This window comes from Sceloporus occidentalis, unplaced genomic scaffold (assembly GCF_023333645.1).
Source record: "Sceloporus occidentalis isolate IW3139 unplaced genomic scaffold, rSceOcc1.0.p SCAF_4, whole genome shotgun sequence".
Taxonomy (NCBI): domain Eukaryota; kingdom Metazoa; phylum Chordata; class Lepidosauria; order Squamata; family Phrynosomatidae; genus Sceloporus; species Sceloporus occidentalis.
Window position 1 is genome coordinate 87,685,908 of NW_028316984.1, and position 14,671 is coordinate 87,700,578.

The 14,671-nt window shown below is 42.7% G+C and overlaps 1 protein-coding gene across 3 annotated transcripts in view; it reads right to left on the reverse strand.

The window, feature by feature from the left end:
* Positions 1–798: 798 nt before the first annotated feature.
* The window catches only part of LOC149314271 (guanine nucleotide exchange factor for Rab-3A-like), a 62,093-nt gene continuing 48,220 nt past the window's right edge, over positions 799–14,671 (reverse strand). The window contains exons 6-12 of one of the 3 annotated variants that reach the window (XM_089520769.1): positions 13,914–13,991; positions 11,399–11,527; positions 11,154–11,266; positions 10,785–10,808; positions 9,327–9,426; positions 7,335–7,401; positions 799–6,166 (exon numbers count right to left, since the gene is read on the reverse strand). In XM_089520769.1, the coding sequence (XP_089376895.1) occupies positions 6,084–6,166; positions 7,335–7,401; positions 9,327–9,426; positions 10,785–10,808; positions 11,154–11,266; positions 11,399–11,527; positions 13,914–13,991 (594 nt within the window). In that variant the 3' untranslated portion in view covers positions 799–6,083. Of the gene's footprint in view, positions 6,167–7,334; positions 7,402–9,326; positions 9,427–10,784; positions 10,809–11,153; positions 11,267–11,398; positions 11,528–13,913; positions 14,043–14,671 lie in introns of all 3 variants that reach the window. The other 2 variants (XM_089520766.1, XM_089520767.1) reach the window with 2 other exon arrangements.

Here is a 14,671-nt window from a genome sequence, read left to right on the forward strand (position 1 = left end):
AATAGGAGAGTTTTGATTTGCCAGTACAGGGAAAACAAGGAGGGAACTATCCTAAATCCCCCCTTCCCAGGGATGGAGTTCCAAAGCCTAGGAGCAGCTACTGAGAAGGCCCTCTCCCTTGTTTCCAACACATAAGCTTGAGAAGATAATGGGACAGAGAGAAGAGCCTCTTAGAGCTCAAGTTCATGTGGAGAGATACAGTTTTTCCATCAGCCTGGACCCAAATAGATTCCATGTACATGTTTAGAACATTTCTGTACTGGGCACACCACAAGGAAGAAAAACAGCTGTGAGAGGATGCAAATATTAAGCTTAAAAATGATTCGTAGGAAAATACTTAAGAAGCCACACAAGCTGTAATCTCTAGGTATTCCTCTGATCAGATCAACTATTTTAAAACAGTAAGACTGTCAAGATGTCACCATCCCATGCACTTGCACATCACTTCTACTTTTGTTCATGGTGTTTGCTCAGCCATAGAACTAGGCAAAGCAGAATGATCTGTGTTTGCCAGCTCTGGACCTGAGGTGCCTTTGATGTTCCAACTCATGTGCTTGGCATGGTCCTATCATAGTTGGTTACTACATAACTGAGTCAAGCCCCAGCTAACAGGTAATCCTGATCCACAATGGAGAGCCCAGTGTGTTGCAGACCACAGTTAATTCTAGGAATGCCTCCACCCTGCAGGATGCTAAATCCAAGTTTAAGGTTTAATCCTTGTAGAGGGAAGAAGAAATATGCAACAAATTTTGCTTTGGAAATGTGCTTTTTTATTTTACATTTGGAATACATGCAGTTTTCAAAATGAATAAAATAGCTCAAGGCAATAAGAACCAGCCTCACTGTCAGAACTGGAGTCTATTTATTAAATAGAGATCAATATATTTTATTAAAATAGGAAGATACAAAGGAGGAGATAGTAACACAACCAGGAGAACAGATCAACACTTGCCCTTTCTGCATAAGTGAAAAAATTCAACACAAGTGCTTCCCAAGATGGGAAGGACTCAAAGGAAAACCACACTCTTGAGCAATTGCATCACCATCACCACCATTATTGTGTCATTGGACTTTTGATTGCAGCATCTCACCCATTCCAATGAGGGCATTTCCCACTAATCCCAGCATTAACTTGACTGAACAAGAGATGCTGACTTTAAAATGTGCACCACTTCTCCTATTTACCAGTGACATACTCTATAGCTTTCAGTCCTTCTGTTTCACTTTGTGGAATATCTTTTGAGAAATGCAAATCATGGCAGTGGCTTCAGGCTGCAGAATCTGGGAGATGGCAGCAAGGTTTTAAGGGGAGGGGGGAAGCTATGTGCCATGTAGCCAGCACTTTGCCCATTATCTTCAAATATGGTGACATTCAACATTGTCACATTTGAAGCTAGCTTCAAATGTAATGGGCACACTTTGGTCAACATTAAAGAAAAATCTGACTGCTATTCCAGTACACAGAAGTGGAGTAAGGCCCTAGTTTCTTTGCTTCAAGTAGAAATGTCTTGGGTGGCACCTTTTTCTTCAGTCCTTGCTCTGTCTTCCTCAAAGTCATGTTTGCAAGAGGGACTAGAAGTATTTGAAGGTAGATACACATGCACATCTGCTGCAGACACATGAATATTAAGGCATCACCAGAATTTGAAAGAAGCAAGTTACAAATGCCATTACTCCTAACAAAGATACCTGTAAAAATAATATAACAAGTAGGAATGACAGCTCTTTCTAGTTATGGGAAATACTGTAGTCAATTTTTCTGGTTAATTTTAGAGGCATTTGTAGAGGCAATCTAAGCAGAATTCTACCCCCAAGCAATGGAAAAATGATGAGTAACACAAGAATTAAAACAATGAGTTACTTCCTAAAAAGAGGGGGGGAATTACTTTGAGCAGGGTTATACATAGCAAGTTGCTTTCTGGAAGTTACATTAACCCCAACCATAATACAGGACAGTCTGCCATTTCACATACTCATGGGCATGGCCATTTTGAACTGTGAGTGTCAGTTATAGGAACTAATTTTCAAAGAACAAATTGAGACAGCATCAATACAAGCTAATGTTACCAAACACCTTTAGATGTGCTTAATAAGGCTGGGAACCCTCTGGACACAAACAATGGTGAAAACACTGGGTTTTAAAAGAAAGAAGTGTCCATATTCATCTGTGAGACACCAGAAGAGGCAACCTTCTTGTAACAACTAACTTTACATCTCCTCACTAATGAATACAAATCCTTCCCACTGGATTGATAAACATTTAACATAACATAAGGAGTCAGCACTGTCTACAGTGGGTGTTGAGGCAGAAGGCTATGTATATCCACACCCTCAGATATTGCCCCCTGGGCCCCTGTTTTTTAAATGCTGGGTAAAAAAATTCCCAAACTCTGGCCACTTCCAGAATTTCAACTCACTATTTAACTCCCCCTCCCCTGACCCCAAAAGCAAATTGAAAATGTGAATGGTGAAAAACAAGTTTTTCCAAGATGAGGACTTCTGGAAGCCTATACTCATCCAATTTCAGCCTTACACAAATCATCCAATGCATACTGTTCAGAAGTAACAGTATTATGACTTGGGAGTTTTAAATCATCCTGGCCAATCCCACCCTGAAAGTGTTAGCAAGATGCTGCATGGGCAGGTATCTTGCCCTGTGGTGGGGATTATTGGAAACATGTGACCCTCCAGATATTGTTGCACTTCAATCCCCATCATTCCTCACCAATAGCTGGAATTGATGGGAACTGCTGTCCAGCATCTGGAAACATCTGCCAAAAGTTGTCCACTCAGATTCACGCTCAAGCATGTATTAACCCTTAGCTAGATTCTGAAGCTTAAGAGATGTGCTGAGTTGAAAACCAAAACAGTATGGTATGGGCATGTTTTTTTTTTTAAAAAGGCAGCTGCAAAGTTGATGAATTTATCTTTTGACTGAAATCAGACAAAGAGAGTGGAAGAGTCCTAGAATTCAGAAATACAAGCTGGGAAACAGGTCAAGCCATTAAAATTTCAGGGACTTACAAGATTTGCTGGGCATCAACTTGCTAGAATTCAAAGACATAGCCAGGTTGGTCTGAAAATCATTATGCAATGGGATCTTGTAGCACCTTTGAGATTAACTGAAAGAAAGAAGCTGGTAGTGTGGGCTTTCATAGACTTGAGGCTACTTCCTCTGAAACCGGCAGGCTCAAGTCTAGGAAAGCTCACACTACCAGCTTTCTTCTTTCACTGAGGGGCTGTACAGACCGGCATTATACACTGGCATGGGAGCGTGGAATATGTATGCTGGCCATGTCAACTTCACCACCATGCTGCCTGCCTGACCAGATGGTGGGCGGCATCACGCCATCTCTTTGGTGCAGCCCTTACATGCGCTGTGCCGAAGAAGCAGCGAAAAATCACCACCACAGGGGCTAGGATTCCTTTTCTGCAGCGCAAAAATGAGCACCAGATACAATGTAAAATGGATTTAAATAAATGACATCAGACGGCAAGGAAGTTAATGCAATAGAGGGGAAAAAATTTCTGACAGAAATAGCGTTTAGCTGTCGTATTTGTTTAATATAAGCAACTTGTTTGTTAATTGGTTAATGTATGTCATTGGATTTTATTTTTTGTTTAATATGTTTTCTGTTTTAATGTTTGTCATTTTAAACAAATATAATTTATTTTTAAAAAACCCAAAACAAAACAAAAAGGAACACCAGATTGGGACTGCAGCATGCGGTTGCTGCGGTGCCAATCCGGCGATGAAAGGGGCAGCACAGAGCCATCCCTTAGTCTCAAAGGTGCATACTGGACATTAACATGTTTGTCTGTCAAAAGATACAGATGGCCCTCCATATCTAAGGATTCTTTATCCACAGATTCAACTATCCATGGCTTGAAAATATTTAAAAACATATATGAATTCCAAAAAGCAAACTTTGATTTTGCCATTTCATATAAAGGACATCATTTTACTATGCCATTGTATTTATGGAACTTCAGTGTCCGTGGGTTTTGGTATCCATGGGGGGTCAGGGTAGAACTAAACCCCAGTGGATATCAAGAGTCCACTGTGTGTTTTGAGCAGATTGGGGCATGTCAAGATCCACTGGGATACTGGTCGTCCTTTTATAAACTGGAAGCTTCATCAAAATAGGAAGAGGCAAGTGTTGTTTGCAGAATGTTCTCTTGTAAGCATTATTCCTATAATATCTTCTCCCAGGTATAACTGTGGGGAGAAGTGCTTCTATTTTTGTGAATATATTTATATTGACTATAATCCTGTGCATGCAAGTGCCACTACAAGTGATCAGGAGGATAGTAAGCCCTGGGACAGGAGGCGGAGCACTGAGTAGCAGCAAAGCAGGAGGGAACCCACAAATTCTACTCTACTAACCAAGGTCCAACTGGACAGCCACTTACCTGTTATACTAAAGGAGAGATTACCAAAAAGAGTAATTGATTTCAATAAAGCCCTAAGAGTCATTGCACAGAACCCCATTGTACACCAAGATCAGGAGAGTATTTCCTACATGAATTGACAGAGAGATGAACTGGGAAAGCTGCAGTCAAGCAGTTACACACAAAACCAGGTGTACCATACAGCATGAGCAGCCAAAGATGTAGCAGCCACAAGGTGCTCAAAACATTTTGCCGCAAGCCAGGTAGTTTTGTTTTTTGGTTTGTTTTTGGCCTGATGGAAGGAGAGATGATGCAACCCCCTCAGTCATAAGGGCAGCTGAGATGAGTGCATAGTGCCTTCCCTTTACTGACTGAGTAGCTGCCAACTGGCCTGGAATAAATATTAGAATGGGAAAAAAGGGCAAAGGGTGTTACTACCTGATAAAAGCCAGTTCTGGCAACTCTTCATCTGAGAAGTCAAGCAGAGTTTCCAGAAAAGAAACCTCATTCTTCCCTCCTTTTTTCAAACTTCTAAAATGAAATTCTAAGACTTTTCCTCTGTATCAGCATTCAATTGGTCCTCCGGTTCTGTGATCTACATATTTAGAACCAAGTGTGTGGTCAAGTAACATCTGGAGTGTTGCATGTTCCCCCATCCCTCCGCTAATGTGAATGGAGGAATACTTGGGACTACAGTCTGTAGCATCATTAGCTACAGCGTGGCTCAAATGTGGCGGACGGGATAATGCAAGATCATCATGGAAACACAATTCCTGCTGGTCCTTTCAGAGCAACAGAACACAGTTAAGGAATCTGCATAGAATAAAATGTCAGCTGAGGAGAGCTTCTCCCAAGAGAACTAAGAGGGCAGCCAACTTAATGTGGAAAAACCACCCAACATCCGCAGCCCCAGGCAGCTGACCTTGGCACAGTTTGTGGGCCACTGTCTTATATAACTTCCCCATCCTTTCACCACAACTGAGGAGGCTCCAGTCAGGGAGTTTGGCTGAGAGTGGCCTGTCTTTGTCCACTGAGGTTCAGCATCTGTTCCAAAATCCAAAAGACAAACCCTGCGCTATAAACAGAATCAAAAGCATTCTTTATCACTCAGCTCAAGGAGGAGAGCTGCCTGGGAAAGCATGGAACTGCTCACAAACATGTTTTTCAGCTATCAAGGAAAATGATTGTGCAGTGCTGGCCTTTGGAGAGCAGTCCTTCTCTCTCCCCTCCCACTGGCACAGCTGGAATTCTGAGTTCGACTCTCGCTGTTGTGCAGGAACGCCCAAGTATATTTGTGTTCTCAGATTATATTTGCAAGCAGATAGGGAGACCAAGGCCCAGCCGAGGTCTTAGGACCTGCAGAAGCAGATCATTTAAGACTACACACACAAACACACACACACATTATATCTATATACTGGCTGTGGAATGCATAGAGTAAAAGGAAGAAGAGTCCAGAGGTGGCCTCACTCAGTTGTACCAGCGAACTGGTGGCCCCCTGGCAAATCTGTACTGTGATAGGCACTGTCAGGAAGCGCAGTGAATCACTTAATGGGAAAACCTGTGCTTCTCATCTATTCAGTTTATACCAGGCAGCTTTCAATAGTAGCAGACCCACTGTGCCAAGTCCTCTGCCTGCCTTGCAGGGGAGTTGCAGGACAAACAATCCTTCCAGGAATTCATGTTCCCAGCTACATCTCACTGGGATAGAAACCCAGTTTAGCCATAGACATTTCCTTCCTGAGCCGCATGATTTCCCAGTACATCAGTTCCACTGAAAGGCAAAAAACAGAGAAAGAAAGAGAAGAGGGGTGAAAGTGAGTGATCCATGCAGAAGGCAAGAAGCAGACTTGCTTGTTCCACATAAGGGATGGGCAGATAACATCCTTCCAGATGTTGTTGGACTGCAGCTCCCATCTGCCCTAGATGATGTTCCATGGGAGGTGCAATCCAACAATACCTGGAAGGCTGTTATTGAGCCACCTACATCTCCCTCTTTGGAAAATCAACTTCATGATTCAAAGTGAGTCCCTTAGCCTAAGAGAGTGAAAGAGGAAGTAGGTCTTCTGCTAGTCTTGTGTCACCGTAGGGCTCTATTAACAGGATCAGCAACATCTTTCAGATGAAACTCCTCTCATAGCGAAGGCGAGCCAAGAGCTGGCAAAGCAGCTTCCCTTGTGGATCAGACATACAGAACTATCATACTTCATTACTTAACCATGCATTTTTCAATTTCTGCTACTCACTTGCCAATCTAAAAGGTAACTGTGAATGAGAATTTCAAACAGCAGTTTTTGACCAATAAATGCTCTTGGCTTAAAATAGCTCAGGTTCTATCAGAAGCAGCCTACCTACCAACCTAACATCATATTCAAATCAAACATCTTATTCCAGGCATTTCTAATTTTACACAAACTTCTCTCAACATTTCTGCATTGCCTTCACTTCAATCCTCCCCACCTCCACCTTTCCATTTCATCTCACATCCAACTGATTGGGATCATTCCTTTCCCATCTGCCATGGATAACATTGAGCAGATGTGTATGTAAATTGGAAGACTAGACTTCCATTTGGAAACATCTTATATATTCACTGAATGAAAAGACAGGAAGTCAGGTCCAGCTTCCTTTACTGGAACTGGGTTGGTTTTATAGCCTTCTGTGTTACATAACAGGGCATGACAGCCCACCCTAATCAGAAAGGTGGGAGCAATTTGATTACTTGAGAGAGCCAGCATCATGTAGGGTTGCGGTATGACTTTGGGAGAGACCAGGGTTCAGCCATGGAAGCCCCCTGGGTGACCTTGAACAAGACACATTTTCTCCCTCTTACAGGAAGGCAATCACAACCCTTTTCTGAAGAAATCTGGCCAAGAAAACCCTATAACAGAATCATCAGAGCCAACTTGAAGGCACATAAGAATGTATATTTGATTACTTACCATCCTGTCTCACCAGTCCCTGCAGGATGTAGCGAATATAGGTGAAGAAGTTGCATACTGCTGTAATCTGAAAGAGAGAAAACAACATAAGCATTTGTAATATATAGATTTAGATGAAAATATACAGATGAAAATGTTTTGCTGTTGTGTGCCTTCAAGTGATTTCTGATTTATGGCAACCATAAGGTAAATCTATCATGGCGTTTTAGTGGTAGGATTTTTTTGGGGGGAGGGTTGCCCTTGCCTTCTTCTGAGGCCAAGAGAGTGTGATTTGTCCAAGGACACCCAATGGGATTCCATGGCTGAGTGGGGATTTTAACCCTGGTCTTCCAGTGACCTAGTTCAACCACTCAAACCATTACAACATGCTGGCTCTATGCAAATGTGTATTTAAGAAGCTTTTACAATAAGTGGATTTAAGGGAGGGAGGGAGGGAGGGTGTGTCTGTGTGTGCATGTGCACCAGAATGTGGTGCACTTCTCCACCACATTGCAAAAAAACAAAGCAAAAAAGGTTTTTCCCTAAAATGCCCCCCACACCCACTAAGAACTGTGGGAGACACTTTCGCCATGTTTTTACGGGGGCAGACAATTTTAGACCTAGGAAAGACCTTTTTGTCAGAACAGGAAGTGACAGAGTCACTTTTTAGGGGGAAATGACATGCTAGAAGACCCTAGATGGCCTGTTGGCCACACTTTGCCCACCCGTTCTATACTTCCCACAGGAGAGTACATACAACTATATAGGTGGCTGCAAGGATCTAAAACGATTTCTACTGGTTTTCATCTCTACCAAGAAAAGGCATTTTGTAAAGTCCTGCCAGCCATAGTCTGAACTACAACAAGGATAGTTCAGTACAATTGCTGGGAAAACCCATTTCCCCTCTAGTTACTTTGGAAATGCTGCTGATGTCAGAGAGAACAGGGGAATTCAAGGGGGGTTGACAGATAATATTATAGTCCCTGCTAAGCAAAAATTCTTGGGACTTTGATTCTGTGAGGCCTGACTTCACCACACCACTGACAGTACGTATCAATTTCACTTCTTCTAAATCTGAACATAGAGGGGCGAGTACTGGAGTGGCACAGAAATAGAATCAACATGGTACAACTGAGGAACAGAAATATGAGTATATGGGGGGCAAGACAAGCTTTGCAAAAATATGTCTATATGCAGCTATCCAAAACTACATGTATATATGTACATGTACACAGACACAGAACACATGCATACATTCAAGTGTAACCAAGCTCCTGAACAAAACTGCCCAAGGATTAAGCATTCTTAGTAGCCACTGAATGGTGAGTGCCAGCTAGGATTGAAAAATAGAACATTTATGTGTCCTATTTAGGGTCATTCCACATTAAATGTGCGATGGGGATCATGTTGGACTGCTGCCCAGAAGAGTTGATGGAAAGAATGCTGGGAGCTACTCTCCACCAATATTTCAAAGACTGTATGAATCCCTCTCCTGACTTCCTGCAGAAGACATGGCTGGCTGGCTGAAACCCTAAACTGGAGCACTCCCACTGGAAATGAAGCTGGACTACCTCAATTTATTTCAGGTCCCACTTGCAAAATATTCAGTATCTTCACCAGCTACTTGATGCCTCATATCTTCATACGGAAGTCCCTGGCACAATAAAGTTGTTATTATTCATGCCACTACTGGATTCTGTTGCTTTTCAGATGAGATTTTCATAATGCTCTGAGTGAAACTGCAAGACAAACTGATGTCTTATAATGTAGGAATGGGAAATGTGCAACTCTCCAGACATTGTTAAACTACATCTTCCATCAACCCAAGGCAGCATAGCAAGAAGCAGTGGGAGTTACACTTCAGCAATATCTGGAGGACCCCATGTTCGTCATTCCTAGAAAAGTGGCACATGTTAACTGCCAAAGAGACATGCTGAAAATTAGAACTTTTGCTTGGGACATACTGTTACCCTTTCTTCTGTGCCAGCCTTCTCTGGACTTCTGGAGACTTACCCTGGCCCTGCAGGAAGGTGAAATGTAGTAATAATTCCCAGAATCCCCCAGTTTGATGCGATGCCTGCAAGCTCTAGACAGGCCGCTCAGAGCACACTTCCTGTAAAAAGGGAAGATGAGAATACAGAGAGAAAAGCAACATGTCATCAAAAGGTAGCTCTTCAAAGAGAAAGGTTGGAGGAGGAAGGGAGACAGGCAGAGAGAGAGAGAGAGATTCACTTTCACTTTCAAAATGGGGGGGGGGGGGAATCATAGATTTAAATAGCGATTATCCCAGGCAAAACACGAATTCACAATTAAGGTTTTCACACACATTGCTATTAAACAGTCAATAAAGAGACCATAAAGAGGCAATAAACAGCAAGTCATTTTTGGGATTTCCCCATGAATGATTTGTTGCTGTATATTGCCTCTTTATGGCCTGTTTAATAGCAACGTGTGAAAATCCTAATTGTGAATTCCCATTTTGCCTGAGATAATAGCTGTTTAAACCCCTGATTTTGCACAGTTTTCCCATGTGATAAAGTGTGAATAGTGTGTGTGGTGATGGGAGAATTTAGGGATATGTAAGCTAGAATTCTACTGGTGGCATTTATTGGTGTAAGTACCCTTATAGCAGTGATGGTACTTTTCAGGATGTTGAATAAATACTGTATCCTGAGTACAGGTGCACAATTGTAGTTCTGCTGGTATAAATACTGTGCAAGAGATTGCAATTTTAAGGAATGGCATGAATACATTCTCCTACTGCTCTTTGACTGAGGCACTTACTGACCACTGGACAACACCAGTGTACAACAGGGTAATCCAGTATGTGGATGGTGCACATACTAAGGCACAGCTACACTGGCATCACTACCATACACAACCCCTCTATTGGATTTTGGCTATACCTATGGAATTTTGGGATTTGTAATTTGGTGAAGAATTAGAGTTCTCTGACTGAGAATTCTCAATGCCCCTCCCTAAACAGTAAATTCCATGATTCCATAGGACAAAACCATGGCAGTTAAAATGGAATCAATGCTATAATTACGTAGTGTGAAAACAACCTGGGTGTTATGCTATGTGACATGAAGGCCTTCCAAATTACTTATAGGAAGTAAAGGTTTCTTTCATCAAGGTTTTTGAAACTGTACGATGTTAGTGAAACATTAGGTATAGTTTGAGAAGTGAAAGCTATTCTGAAAGCTAAGTTAATTTATTATTCCAGTGGAACTTTGAAAGTTATTAACTACAGAGGTCTGTTCAGGCTTTTAAAGGCTGTTCTGCAGAAATCCAGGCCACCAGTTTCAAAGTGCTGTAACTGAGCTGTTCCTCCATGGATTAACAATCGGGATTTTTTTTAAAAAAATTAATCACTAGCTCCAGCCTCAAAGCCATTAACAACTTAGTGAGTTAGTAACTTATTAGTAATGCAAACATCTTTTTGTCATTGGCCTTAAAGAAATAACTTACGTTACAACTGGGGACCGGAACCCACTGTGAGAAGAAACAAGAGGAGGAAAACAAAATCAGGATAAAAAATATTTATGTATAGGATTCATCTTTCTTAGCATGGAAATGATATGTTGCAGAAAGCATGGCTGAGACTGAGAAAGAAAGCTCAGATTGATTAATATAGGCTGTAGATCATATACAAACTAACCTAGGAGCAAGCACCATTGAGATCAGTAGGATTTGTTTTGATTTTGATTGGATTTCAGAACTGCTCTGTCACCAAGTGAAGGAGTGGGAGTGTTAACTGAGGTTTCCCTATCTGCATATATGAAGGGAAGGACAAAGGGAGGGAAGGGGAGAAAGTCAAGGAAGCTGATGTGTTCTTACTTTGGTCCACCGCATTCAATGGCTGACACTTTCACTACAGGCAGTGCCTGGGTAGCTACGGGTTCAATGGTAAGTGTATTCTGCTCCACGGCTGCTTGAACTAGTTCCGAGAGCTGCAGTAAACAAAACAGAGACAAGGAATCCAAATCAACTCACAGCAAAATACCAGAGTGGGAGCAATTGTTTGAACTACGCCAAGCATGTCAATTTTCAGAAATCTCAGAGGAATTCCTTTTCAACATCACCTCACGCTTGGTGAAGTCCAGACATGGCCCCACATCTTCCTGGTAAATCCTCTCCAGGAAAGAACACGATTTATCCAAAGTGGGAGACTCCTTCCAAGCCTGGAATTCTGCAAACAAGATGGAATCCATCTGCAGTGACAGAGAAACATGGGATGGGATGGGATGGGATGGGGAGGGAGGGAGGGAGCGAGCAAGGACGGACAAAAACAAGGCAACATTCACATACAAGTTCCAAATGGATATCTCAGAGTAACTAGCATATTCACTGAACCTCCTGTGAGGTAAACAAGCAGCACAAGTTTAACCTGTAGGCCAAACAGAAGAACCTGATAGACTCTAGACATATAGTTGTTGTTGTTCTGTGCTTTCAAGTAATTTCGAGCTTATGGCGATCCTGTCATGGGATTTTCTCACCTTCCTCTGAGGCTGAGAGTATGACTTGCCCAATATCATTCAGTGGATTCCCATGGTTTTGGCTTATGAGCTGCATTGGGTCCCTTTTGGGGAGAAAGGCAGCATAAAAATGAAATAAATAATTAAATAAATAAAATGGTCAAGCAGATGTTTAAACTCTGGTCTCTAGTGTTGTAGCCCAACACTCAAGCCACAACACCACACTAGCTCTATAGGAAGAAGGAAGGGCCGTGTCAGGGGAAACCGCACTAGGGCGTAATGCTCCTTACATCCACTTTAATACCAGATTAATCCAAGGATCTTGTAGCACCTTTGAAACTATTGAAGGCTGCAGCTGCACTGCATAATTAATGCAGTTTCACACCACTTTAACTACCATGGTAATGCTATGAAATTCTGGGGGTTGTTGTTCTATGAACTAATAGATAGCCTTCTGGATGGGGGGAGGGATTTGTGGGATTTTTGGCTTTTCTGCCAATAGTTGTATGCCATTTAAAATCTACCATCACATCTTGTGGTAAAATCCATTTTGTCTTGACATTATGGCTGGAATCCTCCTAGTGCATAACTTGCATAACCAAGGATTTTTGCACCATTGGGCAAGGAGGTATGCAGTGTCTCCTTGCAAAACAGCTTCTTTCCAGTTGTGCAACTGCAGCTGAATGGGTGCTGGATGCGACTTTGCTCCTCTCAGCCCAAATAGCCACTGATTGGCCACTGGAGCGGCCAAAAAAGTTTCTTCAATGTTCATTGTCCTCCTAGCAGGCATCATCCTTCCAGACCTCAGTCACTGTGGTTGGATCTCCTGGCAGAACTCCTGTTTATAAAATGTTAAGTTCAACATCCAGTAGTAACTGCAGATTCCTTTCTTTCAGAAAGAAAGCTGTCAGCCTGCTTTTCTGTTTTCAGCATGCCCTGCTATAAAAGACTTAAACAACATTAAGAAGTAACAGAACATTGTCTTGAGTGCATCTTTAAAATAAGCTAGCAGTTTTGGCATTCCAAAACAGAATGTTAAGAGCAAATGGTCTCCTCTCCCTACCCAACCATATTTGAGAAAAAGAACAGAACATCAACCAGAGGTTGTCAAAGTGCAACACCCGGGGGGGGGGATGACCTCTGCAGGTGCTGAAGGTATTTCCACCATGTTTGAGCCCACTGAGACCCCCAGAGATAAAATGAAATTGCAAAATTTATCCAATTGTTTCCTGCACCAAAATGCCCCTAAATGCCCTCTAAGGGGTTTGGGGGCACTACCACCATGCATTATCCCTTGAGTCAATTTAAGCCCAAGAAAGGCCCTTTTTTAAAAAAAAAGGGAGGGGGGAGAGTGACTTCTGCTAAAAAGAGGCTCTCCTGGACCTAAAATAGTCCAAGAAGGCCTTAAAAATGATGGGAATGACCATGAGCTATTGCACCCAAATCTAATCGCTTTACTTTATCCCTGGTACCTTAATGGCATCTTGGATGAACTGGGGTGCTTTCACACTACACATTTATAGCACTACTATCCCACTTTAACCACCATGGCTGCATCCTATGTGATGCTAAGGTTTGTAGTTTGGTTAGAGCCACTCAAGCTCTCTGGCTGAGAATTCTAAGTACTAACCTAACCTGCAAATCCTAGGATTCCAAAGGATGAAAACATGATAGTTAAAGTGGAATCATAGTGCTAGAATTAGGCAGTGTGAAAGGCCCCCTGGGATTTGTAGTTTGGTGAAGAGATATTTAGAATGGTCAGACAAAGACCTCTAGTACCTCACTAAACTATATGTGCCAGGATTCCACAAAGCACCACCATGGCAGTGAAAGTGCAACATAGTGCTAGATCCTCGAAAGGGAAAGCTGGGATATAGATCCTTGAAAGGGAAAGGCAGAATATAAATTATTATTATTATTATTATTATTATTATTATTATTATTATTAGAAAGGATCCTTGATGTGAAGGATGCCAGAGCCTTTTATGGCAGAGACTTTTCTTGTATTTATTACAGCAGTGGCACCTGCTAAAATTATGAAAAGGAACATGAACTGCATCTTCCTACCATGCATTGGAGAGTGTGCGTCACCCAACAGCCACCCCAAATTGAGAGAGATTACCTGCCATGAAAAAGAAGAGGAGGAGGAAGATTCTGCTGCCAGGGACTGCCAGCCTGGCTCATAGGTGATGTGGAGAGCCTTCGCAGGAACGATACAAAGAAGCAGAGAGAGGAGAGTGGGAACCCCAGACTTTGAGGAAAGGGAGGGTCAGACAAATATAGGAAGCAGGGAAAGGTGGAGAGAGTACCAAGAAAAAGAGACAGACAGACAGAAAGTCAGGGAGAGAAAGCAAAATGGTGTGAGAGGGAGAAAGGGACTGAGAGAGCAAGACTTTGTTCACAGAAGGGTACAAAGCTCTTCTGAAAATGCGTCATAAAAGTGAGTTGCAGTGAAGAACCTGGAATGGAGTGGGGTTGGTACTACAGCTCTTAGGGGCTTGACAGACCACCCGAAAGGGGCAGTCTGGAGCCACCCATTTTCCCTCCGGAGGCAGCCCGCAGCAACCAAACTGTGCGGGCTCCCTCCGCTCCGAAAGGAACCCACTAAAAGTGGGTTCTTTGGGGCGTGCGTGAGGTGCTGCAATCAGTGCGCAATTGGTGCACTGTGTTGTGTCAATGACGCAATCGCTGTGCCCCAACGTGCGGACACAGCGCCATGCTTGCATCATCATGGTGGCTTCCGTGTGGACAAGAGGCCACCATGATGACGACGATGCTCCATATTAGGATTCGGGAGCGTGGGGCTGCTGCGCGCTCCCAAACCCTAATTTTGCCCATCTGTCTCAGCCCTTAGATTCCCTCCACCAGCATAGCTACACT